Raw genomic sequence first — 22,119 nt, 5'->3', positions numbered from 1 at the left:
GACTTTAATTTTGTAAAAACTGGTAGTGTGCTAACAAGAAATAAGTCAGACTTATTCTGTTGTATGTCATTTTCTGGAGACTTCTGTGGTCTTATTAACTGTTGGATTCAGATAGGTGAAATCTGGCTTTCACGTTTTGGCAGTGGAGTCTTTTTTTTCTTTCTTTAATTTAAATAAAATCTTATTCTTTGTCATGTTGATCTGATGGAGTTTTAAGATTGATGATTCAAGTTCTTTCCTGGGCATTTGTCTTTTTACGTCTGCTGGATTTATTTAGCACAGAGACACTCTGGTTTTTTGCCTGCATGTATCTATACACTATTGCTCTAACTACAATTTTAAAAGTGTCAAAGACTCAGTTTTTTCCAATTCTAATAAATATTATATGGTTTTCCAATCACATTTATTGTAAATGTTTTGACCACACAATATTAGATTAAAATCTGCTTTGCCTACTTATAAATGATAAATTTGGAGTTCTGTTTGGAGGTGGGGAGACCCATTTAATCTTTTTTCTCTTACCTATTGTAAGCCTGAGATTTATATGACACAAAGTCCTTTGAAATATAGGAATTGTTGTGTGACACTGTGATGCAATCAATATATTTAAAAACCATTTTAAAATAGCTGTGTTTTTAGAAGTTCCCAATTAAAGGAGAAATACCTAAATACTTTCTTTTGGCTGACCTGAGAACTTATCATAAATATCCCTTCTGTGGAGTCTTTGTGACTTACAGGCATAGGTGGTTTCTGTCTTCTCTGATCTTTCGAAGCATATCCTACGTTGCTGTTACTTTCGGCACACATTATGCTGAATCCTATTCATTTGTTCCCTTCTTTCTGCTACAACATTCTGAGCACCTTACAAAACTGGAAATGACCATATTCATTTTTAGTATCCTCAGGACCTTGCACTTTGCAAGCAAGCACTAAGTAGCTCAGTAAATAGTTATTGAGTTCAGTTCAGTTCAGTCGCTCAGTCATGTCTGACTCTTTGCGACCCCATGAACTGCAGCACGCCAGGCCTCCCTGTTCATCACCGACTCCCAGAGTCCACCCAAACCCATGTCCATTGAGTCAGTGATGCCATCCAACCATCTCATTCTCTGTTGTCCCCTTCTCCTCCTGCCCTCAATCTTTCCCAGCATCAGGGTTTTTTCAAATGAGTCAGCTCTTCACATCAAATGGCCAAAGTATTGCAGTTTCAACATCACTCCTTCCAATGAACACCCAGGACTGATGGACTGGTTGGATCTCCTTGCAGTCCAAGGGGCTCTCAAGAGTCTTCTCCAACCATAGTTCAAAAGCATCAATTCTTCGGCGCTCAGCTTTCTTTATACTCCAACTCTCACATCCATACATGATTACTGGAAAAACCACAGCCTTGATGAGACGGACCTTTGTTGACAGAGTAATGTCTCTGCTTTTTAATATGCTGTCTAGGTTGGTCATAATGTTCCTTCCAAGGAGTAAGTGTCTTTTAATTTCATGGCTGCAATCAACCATCTGCAGTGATTTTGGAGCCCAGAAAAATAAAGTCAGCCACTGTTTCCACTGTTTCCCCATCTGTTTCCCATGAAGTGATGGGACTGGATGCCATGATCTTCGTTTTCTGAACGTTGAGCTTTAAGCCAACTTTTTCACTCTCCTCTTTCACTTTCATCAAGAGACTCTTTAGTTCTTCGCTTTCTGCCATAAGGGTGGTGTCATCTGCATATCTGAGGTTACTGATATTTCTCCTGGCAATCTTGATTCCAGCTTGTGCTTCTTCTAGCCCAGCGTTTCTCATGATGTACTCTGCATTATTATGCTAAATATGTGCCATTTTTTAAGTAAAATATTTTTCTTAACATTTATATCTTTGAAAATAAAATCATTTGTTGTCATAAGTTTATGATGTTTTGTTATTTTGTTTAGTTGCTAAGTCATATCTAACTCTTTTGCAACCCCATGGACTGGACTCTGCCAGGCTCCTCTCTCCATGGACTTTCTCAGGCAAGGACACTGGAATGGATTCCCATTTCCTACTCCAGAGGATCTTCCTGACCCAGGGATTGAACCCCCAAGTCTCCTGCATTGGCAGGCAGATTCTTCACCACTGAGCCATTAGCTCCACAAGTATTCTGTATTTATAATTTAAATAACTCTTATAGAAAGGTAGATGATGAACAATGATGACAAGTTACAGTTGCTTGTAGGCGTGCAAACGTAGGTAAGATAAATATGTATTTTATCCAAAGTCATTTGGACAGATTTATAGGATTAAATATCAAATGGCTTCTCTGGTGGCTCAGATGGTAAAGAATCTGCCTGCAATGTGGGAGACCTGGTTTGGAAAGATCCCCTGGAGAAGGGCATGGCAACTCACTCCAGTATTCTTGCCCAGAGAATTCCATGGACAGAGGAGCCTGGTGGGCTACAGTCCATGGGGTCGCAAAGAGTCAGACACGACTGAGCGACTAAGCACAAATACCAGATAAACCAGAAAACTCTAAGGCTCATAGGTAGAAGTACTTGTGTGGACCTGAATTAAAATATTTAACATTGAACGTCTCTGAATTTGGCAATGCAGTTCTTATTGTTAAGTTGCTAAGTCACTTCTGACTCTGTGACCCCACAGACTGCAGCGTACTAGGCTCGTCTGTCCTTCACTATCTCCCACAGTTGGCTCAAATGCCTGTCCATTGAATCAGTGATGCTGTCTAATCCTCTCATCCTCTGCCACCGCCCACTTATTCTCCTGCCCTCAATATTTCCCAGATTCAGGGTCATTTCCAGTGAGTTGGCTCTTCGCACCAGGTGCCTGAAAGTATTGGAGCTTCAACTTAAGCATTAGTCCTTCCAATGAATATTCAATGCTGTGCAGTAGGTTCTTATTAGTAACCTATTTTATATATATAGTAGCATATATGTGTCGATTCCCAGTCTCCCAATTTATACACCTCACTTGAAAAAAGATTAAGGTTACAGTGCTACCCTACCACAACTGTATCTTAAAGAAAAAAGAAAGCATGTTAAGTTGCTATTTATCTTAAAACTCCGTGACTCAGTTTCCAAAGAATCATCTTTTTAGCACAATTGCTATTTTATGTATATATTTTATGATCATTTGATCAGGCTCTTAAACTAGCTTAGAGGTTCCTGGGCAGATAGTAACCAGATCTGTCTTGTTCATGGTGTCTAACAGGGTGCAAATTGAGTATACAAGTAGGCGTTCACATTTTTGAAATGTCCAAATGACTGAACCACTTGTTTTTTAAAACTGTTTCCTGTCTTCACGCCACACTGCTCACATGAGTACCTTGGTAGTATCTGGTTGAGATGCTCAAAGATGCAAAGGAATTTGTTCACTATTCTGTGTCCTCCTCCATAATCACTTCTTTAAGCAGTAAATTTGAGTGTATTTCATTGTTGTTAATATGATACATAGCATAGGTCTCCAAGCTCCTAGTGGTACTTAACATGAATGTTTTTAAAGCCAGAGACTTTTTATTTATGAGTAATTTGCCAAAAAGCCATACTTGAGACTAGGTTGATTAATGTTAAGTTTTTTTCACCCAGAAAATTTAACATATAAAAGCCTACAGAAATAACACATGCAGCTGTTTTTATACAAGTGCAATCACACTATACATGCGTGAATTTTTTTCTGATAATGTTGGACATCTCTGTACTTTATTACATGTAGAGCTGTCACATTCTTTGTCATACATATGAATGTTCCTTCATTCAACCAGCTTCATATTGATGGAATTTTCAGATAATTTCCTGGCTTTACCTTTAAAATGGTGCTGGGAAAAAAACAACAACAACACATATCTTTGTTTTATACAAAGAAAGTTGAATCTTTTGTTTTGGAAAATTTGCTCTCCAGGTGCCTTTAGTTGCAAAGATAAAAATAATGAAAATAGGCACAATATTCACCATTACCACTACACCTAAGGAATTCGTTCTCAAGCACACCCCACCCCATATCTGTATACATTCTTAATGGTGTCATTCTTTTCAGATAGTGGGGTATTGGAATTGATGAATCAGAACAACTGCAAATACTGGCAAAGGGGCACCACTTAATGAAATTGGAAAAAATACTTAGCCGCCTCAAATTCCTGGCAGAAATTGACAAACACTTTTCTGTTTGTCTCAGAAAAGTGACAAACAAGGCTAGCTCATACGTAAAGGAGAAAATCTCTGCAAGAATGACACTATGGGCTTTACAAGATTATGGTTTAAATACAGTAGATGTAATAAGAGTCTTGGGAATATTTAATGATACCCTTAATTATTTTTGCAGAAATGAGATTTTATCTTGATGATTGTGTTGTGAAAATCAAAATGAAGTGAAGGATGTCTGTCTTGCTCTGTTAGGATGAGAGCTCCATGGAAATAAATGGGAGCCTCATCTCCTTGCACAATACTGTATCTTTGTTTACTGTATTTACTTATAAGCCCTCAGTAACAATGCACACTACTGAATTCTTGCTTTTATTAATTGTGCCACCAAATTTCACCCCAAATTTTTAACATCTTTCACTCTTTATACTCATTTTCTATGTTAGTCTTAAAGATAAAGCCCCAGTTTAGTTGGTTTTTTTCTGTTTATGAAACTTGAGTCCTTATTTTAATTGGATTAGCTTTAAATGGGCTTTTCCCATTTTTAGGTATCCTTAGACAATGGAAATCTCCCGTGTATCTGTAGGTAGTTTTCTTTGAAGTATAATAGCTCAGTCAAAACAGTATTTGCTATAAAATATTGATCAATACTGCAAAAAAAAAAAAGAGAGAGCAAGAGACAAGTGCAGTTAGTTAGAATTTGGGGTAAATGTTTTATTCTTTTCAAACCTTGTTGGACATGTTTTTACTTCAATTTTAGAAGTAAAAATCTTAGGTTTTAATTCAAAATTGAGTCCTTCTTAAGATCTGCTTACTGAGTAGGTTTCCATTTGTGGAGTATCAGGGAGAAGTGGAACTAATTTTGGAACTAGAGCTTAGTTTTTAGATCCATGTAATATCATTCAAGGCAAAGCATATCTTAAACTGAGTCCTTAATTTCTTTCTGCATATGCATTTCTTGCCTCTGTCTTTTAAAAATATGAATGAGAAAAGTACTATTTAATAAGGTTTGTTTTTGAAAACTCAAAATTTATTGAAATCTGCATTTTTAAATTAAAATTTTTTTATTGTACAGATAATATTTACACCTAAAATAAAATATATAGTTACTTTTGCTTAGATGAAACTGTTAAATGAACTTAGAACCTTGAACCTTCATGACTGAAGAATTCTTCTTGGATTTGTTTTGCTACTTGAAAATAAGTTTTAAGCCATAAGATTTCAGGTAGTATATATATATTTCTAAAAGATTAATAATATCTGGCAGTCATTTTTGAAATAGTTTTTTAGTATATTGAGTATAATACTAGGAAAATAAGATAAATTTGGATTAGGTAGGTTATAAACCTAGAATAAAACTGAAGCTCTTCATGAAAGAGCTTGTTCAGGAGGTAAACTGAACTGAATTGAATCTGGTGAACTTCTAAGAGTCTATGGAGGCTCGAAGGATGAAAACTACTGACTGTTTATTTGCTAGTGCTAGCCTGAAAATAAGGCTTGTATTTTTAATGTTATTATTACTAACTTTTCAGTGTAGGTTGATAGTACATCAGTATGATCATACTAGGTTGTGTTTTCCAGACAAGCTTTTTATACATGGGAATACTTTCTGCATAAAAGCCCTTTTGGGGTTGACTTTAACAAATAATTTAGGCTCATGCTCTTCTTTTTCAGCCCTGATGCTCTGATGATGTCAGGGGCAGAGCAGAACCCTCAGGAGGGAGGCAGGGTTGACACAGTGTTCCAGCAGGAGGCTAGGTTGGAACACTGCCTCAGGTAAGAGTAAAACTACACCCCTGCCTCCGTAAGAATACAGTCTTAAAGACTTAACCAACCCTGTGGATGGGTGTGAAGCCCTTTGTTGGAGTATTTGTAAGGAGCCAAGTTGGAGGAGGTGCAGTTAATTTATACACTTAATGCCTCCCTCCAACTCATGACTGTTAGTTTCTAGAACATAGGTAATTTGCTCTTTTTCTACTGCCATTTGTTCTATGTATGAAATTAAGAAAGAACCAATGGGCAATTTTGCTAGTTTATTCCAGAGATAATTTTTGAGTTTTCTAAGACAGTGATTTTTTTCAAAATTTTTTGTCTTAGGATCCCTTTATAGTCTTAAAAAAATTTGTGGACCCTCAGAAAAGCTCTGTTTTTGTAGATTAGATCTATCAATAGTAACTTTATTAGGAATTAAAAGTGATACACTTAAAAAGATACTTCTTTATTTTGAAATAAAAATAGACTCCTTATATATTAGCATAGATATTTTAAGGAAAATAACTGTATTGCAAAAAGGGTGGCATTGTTTTACAATTTTGTAAATCTCTTTAATATTTGGTTTAATAGAAGACAACTTAGATCTTATCTGTCTGCATTCTACATTCAGTCTGATGAGTGTTTTATTTTGAAGTATAGCAGGAGTTGGCACACTTAAGCCCTGAGACCAGAGCCAGTTTACTGTTTTTGTATAACCCACAAGCAAAGAGTGGTTTCTTTTTTCAAAAAAGAATAAATTTATCACACATGAAAATATATGAAATTCAAGTTTCAGCATCCAAAAATAAAATTTTATTGAAACACAGCCAAGCCTATCCCTTTATGAATTACCTGTGGCTTCTTTTGACCACAGTAGCATATTTGAGTGGTTGCAACAGAGACCTTAAAGCCTACAAAGCCTTAAATATTCACTCTCTGGCCTTTTATAGAAAAAGATAGCTAATTCTTGGTACATGAAGAAAATTTGGCCTCACATAGTAAAAGGAAGGACTATTTTCATATAATTTTGGATATTCTTTGGTACTAGCCCAAAATTCAACAAATAGTAATTTCTTAAAGATTAATTGCAGTGAAAACTGAAGCCATATTAATGAATTGTTTGTACTATTACATAGATCTGTCTTGCACTTTGAATCTTTTACCCACTCATGGTTTTATAACAGAATGCATTGATTATTTGTAAAATATCAGTTCATTGAGTTATACAGCTCTTTGAAATGTTGGAACATTTTATTGTAAAATATCAAAAAGTGTAGTTGTTAATATTGCAACCTATCTTGTCGAAGAAGTCTTTTAAGTACTGGGAAGCTCTTGAGCTTATAGACATGGTATACATTTTCCAGAATTCCAACTTTCACTTAAAAGTTCAAACTTTGTCATTGGTAACAAATATTAAAAATAGTTATTTTAAATACAGGATCACTTAATCCATTTTTGAGGAAATCTGTGCTGTACCGTGTATGAATAATTATATAGTTTTATCAACTATTCTTTCAAGCATGATAGTGTTCAGTGAAAAAAGTGGCCTGTTCAGCTAACAACTGAACACAAGGAGTTTTCCATGAGAAAACCACTGCACTTTAGTATGGAGAAGTGCTTTATATATGTTTCCCATTTTATCATACAGAGTATTTTAAAAATGAGTCTTTGGGTGAAATTTAATAAAATTAATAATTCTTACTGCTTATTTGTTAACATTCTTTAGTGAAGTTATTGGTTTATTTATTTTTATATATTTTAACTGGAATGCGTGGCATAAAGAACACAATGACTGCTAGTGTATTTAGGAGCCACTGGCTTAATTCTTGCTGATAAGCTAGCAGTTTTACCCACCATTGCTTTTGCACCATCAGTGCATGTGCCAGCACAGGGGAAAAAGCATTATTGCTATTACAAAAATAATAGACTTTTTAGACCCCCTAGCAGAGTCATGGGGGTTCCCAGGAGTCCATGGTTCACAATTTCAATAACTACTACTCTAGGGAAATAACTGTATTGGGCTGACTATGAAGTGTAATTATTTGAGTGACTAACTTCAGTTCTCAGCCTCAAGGGGCTAGACCCGCTGCACCTTTATACCAGTGAATTAGAGGGGTACCCAGAATCCATCCCAAACCTGAACTTCGCAGCAGTGGTAGTGGCATGCACCCTGGCCCTAAGTTTCTCAGTGGTGGACTAACAGGAAAACAGAGATCTAGACAGTCAAATGAGGGCCCCAGTGTGCTCTAAGGTGATATTCGGAGCTTAAGTAAAATGGAATATGACTTTTGAATAGGTTCTTTTGAAAATTAGTCATCCTGTAGTTAATACTATTTATATTCTGTTTCTCATTTCTTTAATACCTGCTTTGAGGGATCTTTTAAAGATACTTCTTCAATCTCTATCCTTCTAACAGTTTCACTTCCAGTAAACTGTTACATCTATAGCCATATCCTCCTTCAACTGCCTTTCCCTTTATTACCATAGGAAAAAAAGTCCATGATTTTTGTTCAGACTGAAAACCACAAGCTGTCTCCATGAGGAACTTGCTGCTACTATTTATCATAAATAATTTTTTTCATTAGTTGTTCTCTGAGAGCCTTGAGTTAAAAAGTCTTTATAGAATGTTACTTAAAGCATTTCTGCCTCTTACTGTTCTGTATCACTATGGTACTTTTATTGAGAAGGCATTGAAGTAAGAAAGAAAGCTGAATAACTCTTGATCTTTGAAAACCAAAATTTATCAAAATATGATAGATTAGAACTTGCAGTGTGATTTGACTTATAAAGAAATAATGTCAGGGTGAGTAAAAGGGAAGTATTGATATTTCGAGGTAATCATGTTCACCTTTTCTTCACGATAAGGTGAAGAAAAATTTTGAGAACTTTTCAAAGTCTCAGTAGTTAACTCTGGTTTTAGGGAAATAACACTAAAGAATGAATTTAAATGAAGATCACAAAAAGTAACTCATTCAGTAAATATTTGAGTGCCTAGTAAGTGTGAGGTTCTGTGTTCAGTACTAAAGTGTGAAGGATTTACTTACGAATAGATTGAAAGGTTAAACCTATACTTCACTAAGTTATTATATGTCTGTCTCTGTAGGAATCTGAAATATAGTACTAACATTTAATGGCAAGTGTCTTCCTTTCTGATGGAGAAACCCAGGTGCTGTTTATTTTATTCAGCTTACCCATGGTCACAAACAAAAAGATAGTGATGGATATTAGAATCATATTTTTTGACACAGGTTCTAAACAGATTAGGTATACTCCATTAATTTGGCAAAGTTAATGTGATTTGCAGATAGGAATTATATTCAAAGCCATGTAAAACTTGGGAAGATTGGAATGAGAATTTAGTTACCATTGAAATTTTCTTCCATTTTAAAATTACAGTTTAAGAGAGAGCTTAGATGAGGCCTTAACTAATTAAAAGTAGGACATGATATCACATAATACTTTAAAAACCACTTTGAAATTGTGTCATGGATTTGTAGTCCTCTCGGTTAAGTCTGTAAATGCTAGTGAGCCTAACGATAAGTTTGTTTCATGTGGGCTTATTGACTTGCTTTTTGCTCGTGCCTGGGTTCTTTCTCTCCTTTTGCTGTCTGCCTTAAAAATATATGCTGCTTCTTGGTTACAGGGAAGACTTATAGAGAAAATGCAAGTGAACTAGTGTAAATCAACATTTCCTAAAGTATATGCCAAGGGAATGTTGAGAGATTTTTATCTGATTTTAAGAAAGTTTATATTTGGGAAAGACTGATTTAAACAAAGCTTATTTGCTCTAGGTCTTGCATGGGGACACATCCAACAGAGAATTATGGTATCCTCAGGTTTATTTGAATAAAAAAACCTAATTTTTAAAAATGCTTTGCTGATTAATGTTCCTCGAAGTACACTTTGGGAAGTGGTACAAATCCATCTCTATTAGAAGAAGATTCAAGTACCTTATTGAATTGCTACGTAGAACATTCTTTCTCTGTGTATTTCTAACTAGATTTTATTTTTCATGGAAGACTCTGGTTTCAGATACACAATAAGTAGCAGGAATACATATTGCCTGATTAATTGTTAAAATGTTTGTTCAGGGAACGTGAGAAAAGGAAATTCAGGTTATAAATTACTACTTGTGAAAATCTTCTGTTAGGTTTTTATGAATAAGTATTCCAGAACTAAAATATTGTTTATAGAAAATTTCTCTATTTTTAAATTGCAGATGTTGGGGATCAGCCAGGTGAGGTAGGTTATTCAGGCTCTCCTGCAGAAGCTCCTCCAAGCAAGTCTCCATCAATGCCGTCACTAAACCAGACTTGGCCTGAGCTGAATCAGAGCAGTGAGGTTAGCAAAGCTTCCCTTTTCTTTCACTAACGTTCACTTTTTTAAGGTAAGAAGTTCCAAGCAGGGTAATTTCAGCCTATAGCTCTTTCAGCATGCGTATGGACCATATCAAATGTGACTATGATAGATACTTGTAATTATATGACTCTTTGAGGTTTTCAAAGTACTTTTTCATACATGTACTATCATTTAGCTTCCACCATTCATTCCTGTTAAAACCCTTTGCATTAAATGAGGCAGGTGCCTGAGCTTAACAGTCAAAGGGTAGATGTCTTAGACAAGATATCTTACAGCCTGTAAGGGACAAGGGCTGAGGTTTGAACACAAGTCCTTTGACATTCAGTCAGCTAGCACACCCTCTGTGTCACACTGCCTTCTCATTCCTGTTAGAAAGCCTGGGATAATAGATTTCGAATCTTAGCATTGGGAGTGATATAAGAAGCCACTCAACCAGCTTTCCACATGAAAAAAGTATTCCAAGCTATTTGTAGTAATTTATTTTGTTTAATACAAAATGGAATGATTCAACCCTGTTAAATGCATTGGTTAAAGACCATTATATAAAGACCATGTTATGTAAGACCAAGCACAGCATACAAAACAGAATTTGAGACACATTTCCCCTCTGCCCCATTACTTTGGAACTCAATTATATAAAACAGTGAAAGTAGGACCACTCTGGTTAGAATAAGGGAAGAGGACCTGAGGCCCTGCCTCCACAAAGCGCTCCCTGAGGCTCCTCTGTTAAACCTTAGTGCTCTGTAGATCTCTAATTGAAGAACACTGCTTAACTTGTTAGAGCAGTCTTCTTTGTGAACAAGTTATATCTATATATTTTTTCTTACAGTTTTTTTTATATCACTTTTAGATAGTGCTACAAACATAAAGGTTTTTTTACTTTCAGGAAGAAACTCCTCTAAGCTTCTGTGTTTTCCATGTCTTTTAAAGCCAGAAAAATATTGGGTTTAAGAGACACCAGTTAATTTTGTACAGTTGAAAAACAGAGAAGTAACTGGCAGATTTAAAGTGCTTGCCGCTGCTTTATGACATAATCACAGATACCTATTTCTGAGACATTATAACATACATCCATTGTGCTGTCAGTTACAAAACAATTTATATGAGTGTTTTTCTGGAGGGAAAATTTAAGCCTTGAAAGAATTTACTAGTAGAGAGGCTTTATAATAAGAGAATAGGGTCAGTTTCTTGAAAGCACTATTTTTGCTGCATTTATTAATTTCTGTCATTTTTAAAAAGCAGTGTCAGATTTTAAAAGTATTTTTATCAATGTCAGTTCATAAGTAAAAGTAACTCTAAGGCATCTCAATTCAGAAGTTCAATTCAGTTCATCTTCATTCTAAATAAAATCACGTGATCATTAAAAATTAGCAAGGGAAATCCTTTGATCTCTGATTTAAGCAGTTGCATTTTTTCTTCTTAAATATTCCTAGCAAGTTTCATTTTGTAGTATTTGCTAATAAGGTTCTGAATGTCATAATTTTTCTTTTTTTTTTTTTTTACTGTGTATAGAAAATAAAAATGCTACTAAAACTAACATTGATTTTTTTTTTTTACACATTTTAATAATATTTCTTTTTTTAAATCTCCTTAGTGTATGGAATTTATATTTTAGTTTTCTGCCTTGAAGCACTAATCTTTCAGTAAATATTTATTCACCACCTGTTAATATAGATGAGGCACTGTAGGGGATAACATTAATAATAATCAATAAAATTTATTGAGGACTTTTGATGTGCCAGCTCTGTTCAAAAAGCTCTTTACATATATTAACTGTTTACATCTTTATAACAATTCTGTGATGTAAGCATTATTAATCTCATATTTCACATGGTGAAACTGGAACATAGATTAGATAACTTGCCTAAGGGTGTACGGCATAACTAGGATTCCAGGAGTCTGGTTCCAGAGACTGTGCTCTTAACCATTATACCAATCTTATAAAGATAAGAGTGTTTCTCTGCACTCCAGGTAGCTTACATACAGCCTTGTGAAATCAGGTAAAATCTCATGCCACCAAATAGGTAAATAAATGTCTTCTTTTTGGTAGAAAATAGTCTGCATCTCAACTTTTCTCCACAGTTAGATAGTTACAATTTTAAAAATTCCTTCTGTACCTATGCAACAGTAATTATTGAAGAAACTAATTAGATCAACAGGTATTGGTAAGTCACTTCCCTGAAGTGATGTCCCACAATAAGTGAATTACTATGGACTCTCTATTCAGGAGACACTCTGAATGCATCAGTGTTTCTAAGTATATCTTAATTTTATGATTTTGAAACATCTGAGAGAAAAACTGTTGAATGATTACATTAGCCATTTTTGTAGATAATTTTTATAAATGTGTTCATTTGCTATTATTTAATTTCTACATGTCTTCTCAAATTGAATAGCACTGTTTTAAATATTAAGTCGAACTTTGAAGCATAAAAATGTTTACTGAATTATGAAAAGAGGATTTTAGTTAATGGGATAGGTGTGTCTGTGTGTAAACATTTGTGTGTATATATTTTATATGTGCAAATGTTTTTCCTTCTTCAGAGTCATTGATAATTCTTAAGAATCAAATTGTAATCATAATTTTAATGATTTTGATCTAAAAATCCTATACTGTTTATTACTAAGATCTTCAAATGGAGTTACTAAAATTATTCACTTATCACTCCACCTAATTTGAGGTATGATACTTGTGTACCTCTTTTAGAAGAGTAGTATTTCATATCAAAATACATCTTCTATATATAACACATACTCAGTTGCTTGATTTGCTCTCATTGTGGCCGCATTCTGATTTTTCTAGCATGGGGTTGGAGGTGGGTGCCTGATTGGCAGTTCTGTCTTGTGGTCTGGCATGGCCCTGTTCATAATGCTGAATGTAGGGGTTGATTTGCTGCAGATTGACATAAACTGCAATTTATATTAATTCCAGAATTCTTTGCATTTTATCTCAGTTATATTTTATTAAATATCTATACATTTGTATAAAATATGTGCACGTACATAATAGAATCATCTTTCAGGGGTCGCACTGGCAAGTCACACTGACTTGCTTTGTTTTGGCCAAAACTCTGATACAGTCAGAATTCATTAGCATCACTAATTCAGTGCATTAACACTTAGATTTTCAGTGAAGGATTTGAAGTTATTCTTTCTCTAGTCTAGAAAAAACTCTTTAAAATTTTTATCTGGTTACCATTTATACCACTTAGACTCTTCCTTTGTTCTGTAAGGCTTTGAATCTCTCCCATAGAGAGATTAGTTATTACTGTACATTTGATTATGAAGCTGCTCACTTTACATAGATAATATAAAATGTTTATGGAAAAATAAAACAACGGAATTTGTCAGGCCTATGAAACACAACTTGCAGTGCAACCTCTGAATTACTTTGCTAAATCTTCTCCAGTGATCTTTTACTCCATCTTTCTCATCATGCTGACTTGTCTCTCCTCTGTCTGTTCAGCAGTGGGAGACATTTAGTGAACGCTCTTCAAGCTCACAAACTCTGACCCAATTTGATTCTAACATTGCACCAGCTGATCCTGTAAGTCAATCACTTAGCTTGCTTGTTTGAAATTAATTTTATTAACCCAAATTTTCATTCATTATGGTTTTTAGCTGATGTGCATGATTCAGTGGAGTGCTTAGAGGGAAATGGTGGCAGGCTTTTCAATTTTTATGTGTTCAGTGGTGGAAAGAACTTTTTCTTTTTTTTTTTTTTTTTTTTACCATTCTCTGTATTTTCTAGTTATTTTGGTGAGAAATCTATGTTTTTAAAATCTGGTACATGTGTCTAAAGAAGCATTTTGTGAACAATTGATACTGTTAACTTTGTTTTTATTTGCTAATTGAGTATGTTTTTATTAAACATGCTGTTTATTTCAGTGTAATGACAGTAAATACTATTTTATTTGTATGCTTACACATCATGTAATATGTACTATGTATGTAAATATGCAGTGTCATCATTTATTTAATAGTCCAGATGGTACAGCTTTGACTTGATCAGTATGTTGAGTTCTGTTACAAGAGAATCAAGTTCAGAAAAACAATGTAGAATTGTCAATCAGATTTTCATTTGTGCAGAGGACCTCTGTCTTGTCTTGCTGTGGTTTGCTGTGTTGCTTTGAAAATGCTACAAAGTTCACATCCTGATTTAAAAAATAAATTCTGTCCCCATAGATTGAACTTCATATATGCCCTGCTTGTTCCTCAAGTTATTTGAAAACTTCAAAACCTTAGCTATTAATCATTCTTCTCACTGTTCACTTCGGCTTTTTCTTTTAATTTTTTTTCCTGTAAAGAGAAGGACATGGTAATAAGCACCTTTCAAAAAGAAAAGAGGAAGTAAGTAGGAAGGGAAGAAGAGTGTAAAGGTAGGATTTTTAAAAACAAGTTCAGTGAAAAGATACAGAGAAGGTGACATGAGGCATTCTTTTGAGGTGTTTCTGACCGAAGATAGCCAGCATTTTATTCATTAAATGTAGAAATACTCTTGTTATTTAATATAAATTGGGGAGAAGTGGCATTTAAAGATAATAGTATGGCTTCAGCATTTTAAATGAATGAACCTTTGGTGTTTTACAGTTTTAAAGAATTTGTATCTATTTGAAATATAGAGAATGCTGTTATAGTCAAACATAATATATCAAAATGTTTTAAGTGTCTATTTTATGATTATTCATTATTTAGGGAACAGTTAATATGTAGATTATCTATGCCTTTGGCTTCTCTTTTCTTACCACTTTGAGGATGTTAATGTTTGATTTTAGTGTCTGAAAAATGGAAGATAAATAAAAGGTAACGCTTAGCAATTTTTGCTGCTTATTAGAAGCAGTAATTAAGGTCCCTTGGAAAGTGACAGGTGTGCTATAAGCTGTTTTACTTTAGCTCTGAGTTTCATTTCTCCATATTATTCCTATCTCCTATTTGCAGAGTCAAGTTAATTTTGTTTAAAGTACTTTAGTAAAAGTACTTTACAGGGAAGGATATAGCAGTCGAGACTCTCTTTTATTCTCTAACCCTTAAGTGATATTGAAAATAGAAGTTCATTGTATTATGATTGTCAGGCTAGGAAAGAACATTAAAAATATAGACTCAAAGGCAAAATAAATTGATTCATGACTGGCAGAAAATGCAGGGAAATAGTTGACATAATAACAGTGATGTTCTTGTAACTTCTTGAAAATAATATCCAAATTTGTGAATTCCAGCCTAATGTTTTACATGACATAACACATTACTTTCTTTTGTTATTTCTAGTATGACAGGCTCTAGGGAAAAAAAAATATAAATGGTCAATCAACATTTTAAACTCGAATTTAGACCTCTAAATTTAATAATGTTGGCAGTCTTAAATATTTATAATCTGGTACCAGAAAACATCTTTTTTCTCTTGTGGTGAATTATAATCTCACTATAAACTTGCGATTGGTACAATGCTCTGCTCTCAGTGAGGGTCTGAGCTTCTTAACCATCATCTAATTCTTACTTAACATATTGCCTATCCACAGAACAGTCTGTAGTCACAATCCCAAATGATCCTCAGCAAGGCTTTTATAAATGAGAATTATAAGTAAGTAAATAAGATCCATTCAAATTAGAATCACATAGGAGAGAAAGAACACCACAGTTCAGATATACAAATTTAGCGTACCTTACCATGTCGGAAAGAATTGATGGAGTAATTTTTAAAAGCCAAAATTTGATAAGTAGGCATTTGCTCAATAAAGTTTTAAGTCTGTGAAGAGCTTCACTCTGCTCTGTGACACTTAGAGACAGCTGTCACACAGTTCAGTGACCTCACATGAAAACCAAGCTGGCTTTAGGCTCTCAGATTTCTTATGAAATTGGGTTTTTGCTATCTCGTTTCCAGAAACTTGATTACTTTTGTTGAACTGCTTATCAGTTAATAGCTTCTGGTAGAATCTGTTTCTGCTGGGAAATTCTGAAATGATGAGAAGTGCAGTGCACTAGTCTTCGCCACGGTTTATGTCTGATCTTGAGTGCTGTAGAATGTTTGTGTCACTCAGCATAAGAAAAGGGAGTTCATTTGATCACTGATTACGCCCAGCCCAGTCACTTGGTTTGGTGGAGCCCTCTTCCAGGTGCTCATGTTATTCTCTAGGAATACCAAGATGTCAAAAAAAAATTCCAGTCTTAAGTAGACCACAGCTTGATCATTACAAGTTGATGATTGTAATAATAGCTGATTGTGATAATTATCATATGTAGCTGTGAACAGACTGTGGGTGGAGAACTGTAGAATAACTCAGCCCAGTATGTTTGGGAAAGTATTCACAAAAGAGGTTACATTTGTATGATGAATTTTTAATGAAACTGTTAATTGGCAGGAGTGGACAAGGGCATTCCAAGCAGAGAGAAAATCATGAGCAGGAGCAGTTCAGTGCAGTGAGATATAGGGTAGGTGTGTATGGGGCAGTGATGGGGAATAAAGAGCATGATTGAAACACAAGTGGGAAGATCTTTGTGTGCTCAACCAAAGATCTGAACTTAATCTCATAGACACTGGGAGCTAACAAGAAGTTCCCTGAGAAGATGGAGGTTCTGAAGAGGTAGCTGGGGAAGGTTATGCAGGCAACAATGTGAAGGATTGATGAGGTTGAGAGTGTCAGATGATGAGCACCTGAACTAAGTGACACAGGAATAGAAAGTAAGCAGGGATAAACAGGATAATAAGACAAATAGGGTAATAAGATTTAAGCCAAGTAGAAAATATAGATACATGAGCACAATAGAATATTCAGTAAAGTACTAAATTGTATCAGATGAAGTACTCAAATATATGATACAAATGTGCCATGGTTGTGAGTGTGTAGGAGTGGGTCCTAAAGGCTTTGTGTGATTTGAGTAGACAGAAGAAATGGGCAGAGCCTCCAGTCAGTCTTTTTACTTTTTTCTCTATTTTTAAATATGAGGATGCTAATTTGGAGCAGAAGAAGTTTTGCTTAGCATCTTTTGGCTCGGGACTCAAAGAATCATAGGCATTTATGGTTCTTCATCTGGATATTGAAATGCTCTTTATTGTGCTGCACGTCATAGTCACAAACCAAGCTTCCAGTCCGGTAGTCTGAGGTTAGGCCTGGTCATCTGTGTAAAACTCTTCCAGGAACTGCCTTGTCCTGCTAGTAGCAGGATCTAGTGGATTAAAGCTGTTGTAGGCTCACAGAGTCGGACACGACAAGTGACTTAGCAACAGCAGCAGCAGCAGGCTCATAACAACAGAAAATTGATTTACTAGTACAGAAACTTAGGCAGATTATTTAGAGAATATTCATTCTAGAAGATTTCATGATTTTCTTTTCTTGGCGTCATTATTGTGACTTCTGTTTTTTGTATGGTAAATATGTGAAAAGGCTGTTTAATATTTCTGTTACAAATTTCATAAATCTGACTTTATAAACACACACACAGAATACATACTAGATCAGTATTATGAGTTAAAGCATCTAATAAGTTTTTCTTGCTTGTTTTTTCCTAGTTTGTTTGGGTTTGGAATAATGAGATATCATGCTTTCTCCTTTAATCTTGCCTTAGAATGTTAAATTCTGGTTCTTAGCAGTTATTTCTGCTATTAAAATTGTAAGTTAAGAAAATAGTTATTCTTGAAGCCATATTTTTTATAACCATAATCTAGAGTTATTGTTAATAATTTTTTGAATATGACTCATTATTATGTGAGAAATCTATAAACTTTTATCTATCTATTATATTCATCTTTTATAACTATCATTTTAGAGTTGTAGGTGAAATGTTAGTTCAATTTTATTAGATAGTACATAACTGTCTGTCCAGAGTCTCACTGGTATGGGGACAGTAAATTACTGTTAATGGATTTATCCATACAATTGCAATAAATAATTCATTTGTTATTAATGGTTTGAATTTAGAGATTACGAGAATTAGCCAAGGAGACCTGTAATTTAAACAGGAGATGGTATGCTGGAACTCAGCTTTCTGTGGTGTTACCTAATACTGTCACCAGAACAGTGTCTAACTTAAATTGAAAGGTCATTATTCTTTACACTAAATTATAAACTCATTACAAGATATTCAAAATTTAAGGATCTCAGATTGTCTTTAGCAGCAGCACATTCAAAATATAAGCCAGCTCCTTGTAGAAGGAGCTGAACTCCTGTAGCCATGTTATCAGCTGGTCTTTTGCCATTAAGCCAGTTGCTTGATCCTGTTCTTGTTCCTCCCCTGGGTGGCTCAGCTCCCAGGGCCAGGCCTGCCTGGCTACCCATATGCACCTTTCTCTCTTCCTTCCCATTTGGAAAGGCTGCCATGCAGTGCCTTATACACTTTTCAGTCGTTTCAGAAATTTGTTCTACCAGTTCCTTAACTGCTCTAACTAGACTTGCTACTCATGAGTTAAGTTGAGGATTATCAGATGTATTATAGTCATGAAAAGTTTAAGTATTAGAGTAGGAGTGTTACTTATCCTAACTTAGAAAATGAATTCCTTTGTGGAAGTTTTATGCATGAATTTTAAACAGTTCTGTGGAGCTAATCTATATGAAGTATGTATTGTGCCTACTGTTACAATACGATGGGCATTTCATTAACTTTGTTTATACATGAAAAAGAAGACTGTCAAGTTTTCTTGAGCAGTTTAGTGAAAATGAGTTCAGTCTGTTACTCAGTCTTTGGATTCTCATAAATAGTTCACTTTTAACCTCAAAGGTTCAAATTTATATAATTTCATCAGATTGTTTCACACTTTGCCTTTGAATATTGTCATGAATTGTGTAAGACCAATTTTTTTCTTCACATCTTTAATCATTCAGAGTTAAAATATACTTTTTATAAAACAAATCAGATTCTTAAGCATATATAGTAAGCTTGATTTTTTAAATATAATTCTGGAATTTTTAGTTAAAAAATACTTCTCATGCTTAGTTTAGTGTGAATGAGAACTCTGTCCACTAGTTTTTGAAGTATTGTTAGTTTTGGTTATTTCATGGTATCTACTTGGCATTTTTAATACAAATTCTGTATGTCCTCCCATTTGTCTGTAGGATACTGCTATTGTTCATCCGGTTCCCATTCGGATGACTCCAAGCAAAATCCACATGCAGGAAATGGAACTTAAAAGAACTGGCAGTGGTAAGAAAACTGTTGCTGGGTTGTTTTTTAGTTTAGTGTGTTGTGTTAATATTTTAGCATCAAACCAAAATACACAAGCAGTCATTCTGAGTTCAAATTCCTTTTGTTAATTACTTATTTTTAACATAGTACTTTCTACAGCAATATATGTATTATGTGTATATTTTTAAATTTAAGCAAATTATTGAATTTATAAAATTTTAAATAAGGATGCTTGGAAAATGTGACTTTTCTAATGCATTCTGTATTTTTATGATCATTCTTACGAATCTACGTTGAAAAATGGGTTCAAATTTTAACTGAAGAGGTATATGTTAAAATGAATATTGTCTTTATTTTGCTTTAATTCTTGAAGTTTCTCCTCATTTTAGATTAAATGTTTTAGTTAGGGTCTCTCAAAGGTAGATTTGTTTTCTATGTAGGTCGACAACAATAAATTACTTATTTTACGGTTGTTTGTGTGGTGCTTTATTTAACTAATTGCCCTAAGGGATAAAATTAACAAAGTATGAACATGCAGCTTGACTTTTTCATTATAAGATATCTTCTGTTGTGGCAGATAACAAATTCTATATAAACAGGTTTATATTTATCCTATTAAAATATTACTTTGTCTTATATTTCATGGATTTACTTGCTGCTTCTTTGGAGTATTAAAATGAAGTCTTATACTCTGAGGTTTATGAATTTATTAATGCAGGTATCTATATCTTGTATGTTTACCTATTAATTCTCTCCTAGATCATACTAATCCCACTAGCCCATTGCTTGTGAAAACATCTGACCTTTCAGAAGAAAATAAGATAAATTCATCAGTGAAATTTGCTTCTGGAAATACTGTAGGTAAGTGAAAGACAAAATTACATCTTCTGTGTGAGGTTTATTTTATTAATTAATTTATTTTTAATTGGAGGACAATTGTTTTACAGTGTTGTGTCAGTTTCTGCCATATATCAACATGAGTCATCCATAGGTATACATATGTTCCCTCCCTCCCACCCCATCCCATCCCATCCCTCTAGGTTATCACAGAGTACCGGGTCACACTCCCTGTGATATACAGCAGCTTCCCCTTACTATATGTTTTACATATGATAATGTTTGTATTTCAGTCCTATTCCCTCAGTTCATCCCACCCTCTTCTGCCCACACTGTGTCCATAAGCCTGTTCTCTATGTCTGAGTCTCTTTTCCTGCCCTGCAAATAGGTTCATCAATACCGTTTTCCTAGATTCCATATATATGCATTAATATATGATCTTTTTCTCTTTCTGACTTATTTCACTCTGAATAAATGGCTTTAGGTTCATCCATCTCACTAGATCTGATTCAAACTCTTTCATTGTTATATGGCTGAGTAATATTCCATTGTATGTTTGTACCACAACTTCTTTATCCATTCATCTTTCAACAGAGATCTAGGTTGCTTCTGTGTCTGCAGTGAACATTGCAATACGTGTGTTTTTTTCAGTTACTGTTTTCTCAGGGTGTATGCCCAGTAGTGGGATTGCTAGGTCATATGGTAGTTTAATTCCTGGTTTTTAATGAAATCTCCATACTGTTCTCTATAGTGGCTATATCAGTTTGCATTCCCACCAACAGTGCAAGAGTGTTCCTTTTTTTCCACCTTTTCTCCACCATTTATTTTTTGTACAGTTTTTGATGATGGCCATTATGGCTGGTGTGGTGTGATACCTCATTGTAGTGTTGATTGCATTTCTCTACTAATAATTGGTGTTGAGCATTTTTCATATGTTTATTAGTCATCTGTATGTCATCTGGAGAAATGTATGTTTAGGTCTTCTGCTTGTTTTTTAATTGGTTTGTTGGTTTTTCTGATACTGAGCTGCATGAGTTGCGTGTATATTTTGGAGATTAATCCTTTATCAGTTGCTTCATTTGCAGTTACTTTCTCTCATTCTGAGGGTTGTCTTTATTTTTTTTTTTTTTTGAGGGTTGTCTTTAAATCTTGTTTATGGTTTCCCTTTGCTGTGCCAAAGCTTTTAAGTTTAATTAGATCTCATTTGTATATTTTTATTTCCATTACTCTAGGAGGTGGGTCATAGTGGATCTTGATATGATTTATGTCAAAGAGTGTTTGCCTATGTTTTCCTCTAAGAATTTTATAGTTTCTGGTCTTACATTTAGGTCTTTAATCCATTTTGAGTTTATCTCTGTGTGTAGTTTTAGGAAATGTTCTAATTCCTTCTTTTACACATAGCAGTCCAGTTTTCCCAGCCCCACTTATTGAAGATACTGTCTTTTCAATAAAAGACTTTTCATCCTATAGTCTTGCCTCCTTTGTCAAAGATAAAGTCTTGCATCCTTGTCACACCTGCCCATAGATGTGTGGGTTTATCTCTGGGCTTTCTATCTTGTACCATTGGTTTGTATTTCTGTTTTTGTGCCAGTACCATTCTGTCTTGATGACTACATTGTAGTGTAGTCTGAAGTCAGGGAGGTTGATTCCTCCAGTGCCATTCTTTCTCAAGTTTGCTTTGGCTATTCAGGGTCTTTTGGGTTTCCATAGAAATTGTGGATATTTTTTGTTCTAGTTCTGTAAAAAATGTCATTGGTAATTTGATAAGGATTGCTTTGACTCTGTAGATTGCTTTGGGTAGTATTTTCATTTTCACAGTATTGATTCTTCCAATCCAAGAAAGAACATGGTGTATCTCTCCATCTGTTTATGTTGTCTTTGACTTCCTTCATCAGTGTCTTAATAGTTTTCTTAATATTGCTTTTACATTTCCTTAGATAGGCT

At 34.5% G+C, this 22,119-nt stretch overlaps 1 protein-coding gene across 20 annotated transcripts in view; it reads left to right on the top strand.

Annotated features, from left to right (window-relative positions):
* The window catches only part of REPS1 (RALBP1 associated Eps domain containing 1), an 89,399-nt gene that overhangs the window by 48,555 nt on the left and 18,725 nt on the right, over positions 1 to 22,119 (top strand). For 8 of the 20 annotated variants that reach the window (XM_069598528.1, XM_069598542.1, XM_069598532.1 and 5 more), the window contains exons 9-12: positions 10,085 to 10,206; positions 13,691 to 13,771; positions 19,269 to 19,356; positions 20,098 to 20,199. In XM_069598528.1, coding sequence (XP_069454629.1) covers positions 10,085 to 10,206; positions 13,691 to 13,771; positions 19,269 to 19,356; positions 20,098 to 20,199 — 393 coding nt within the window. The remainder of the gene's footprint in view (positions 1 to 10,084; positions 10,207 to 13,690; positions 13,772 to 19,268; positions 19,357 to 20,097; positions 20,200 to 22,119) is intronic. The other 12 variants (XM_069598535.1, XM_069598534.1, XM_069598546.1 and 9 more) reach the window with 2 other exon arrangements.

This window comes from Ovis canadensis, chromosome 8 (assembly GCF_042477335.2).
Source record: "Ovis canadensis isolate MfBH-ARS-UI-01 breed Bighorn chromosome 8, ARS-UI_OviCan_v2, whole genome shotgun sequence".
NCBI lineage: Eukaryota > Metazoa > Chordata > Mammalia > Artiodactyla > Bovidae > Ovis > Ovis canadensis.
Note: the sequence above shows the minus strand (reverse complement) of the source record. Positions and strands in the feature narration are given on the sequence as shown.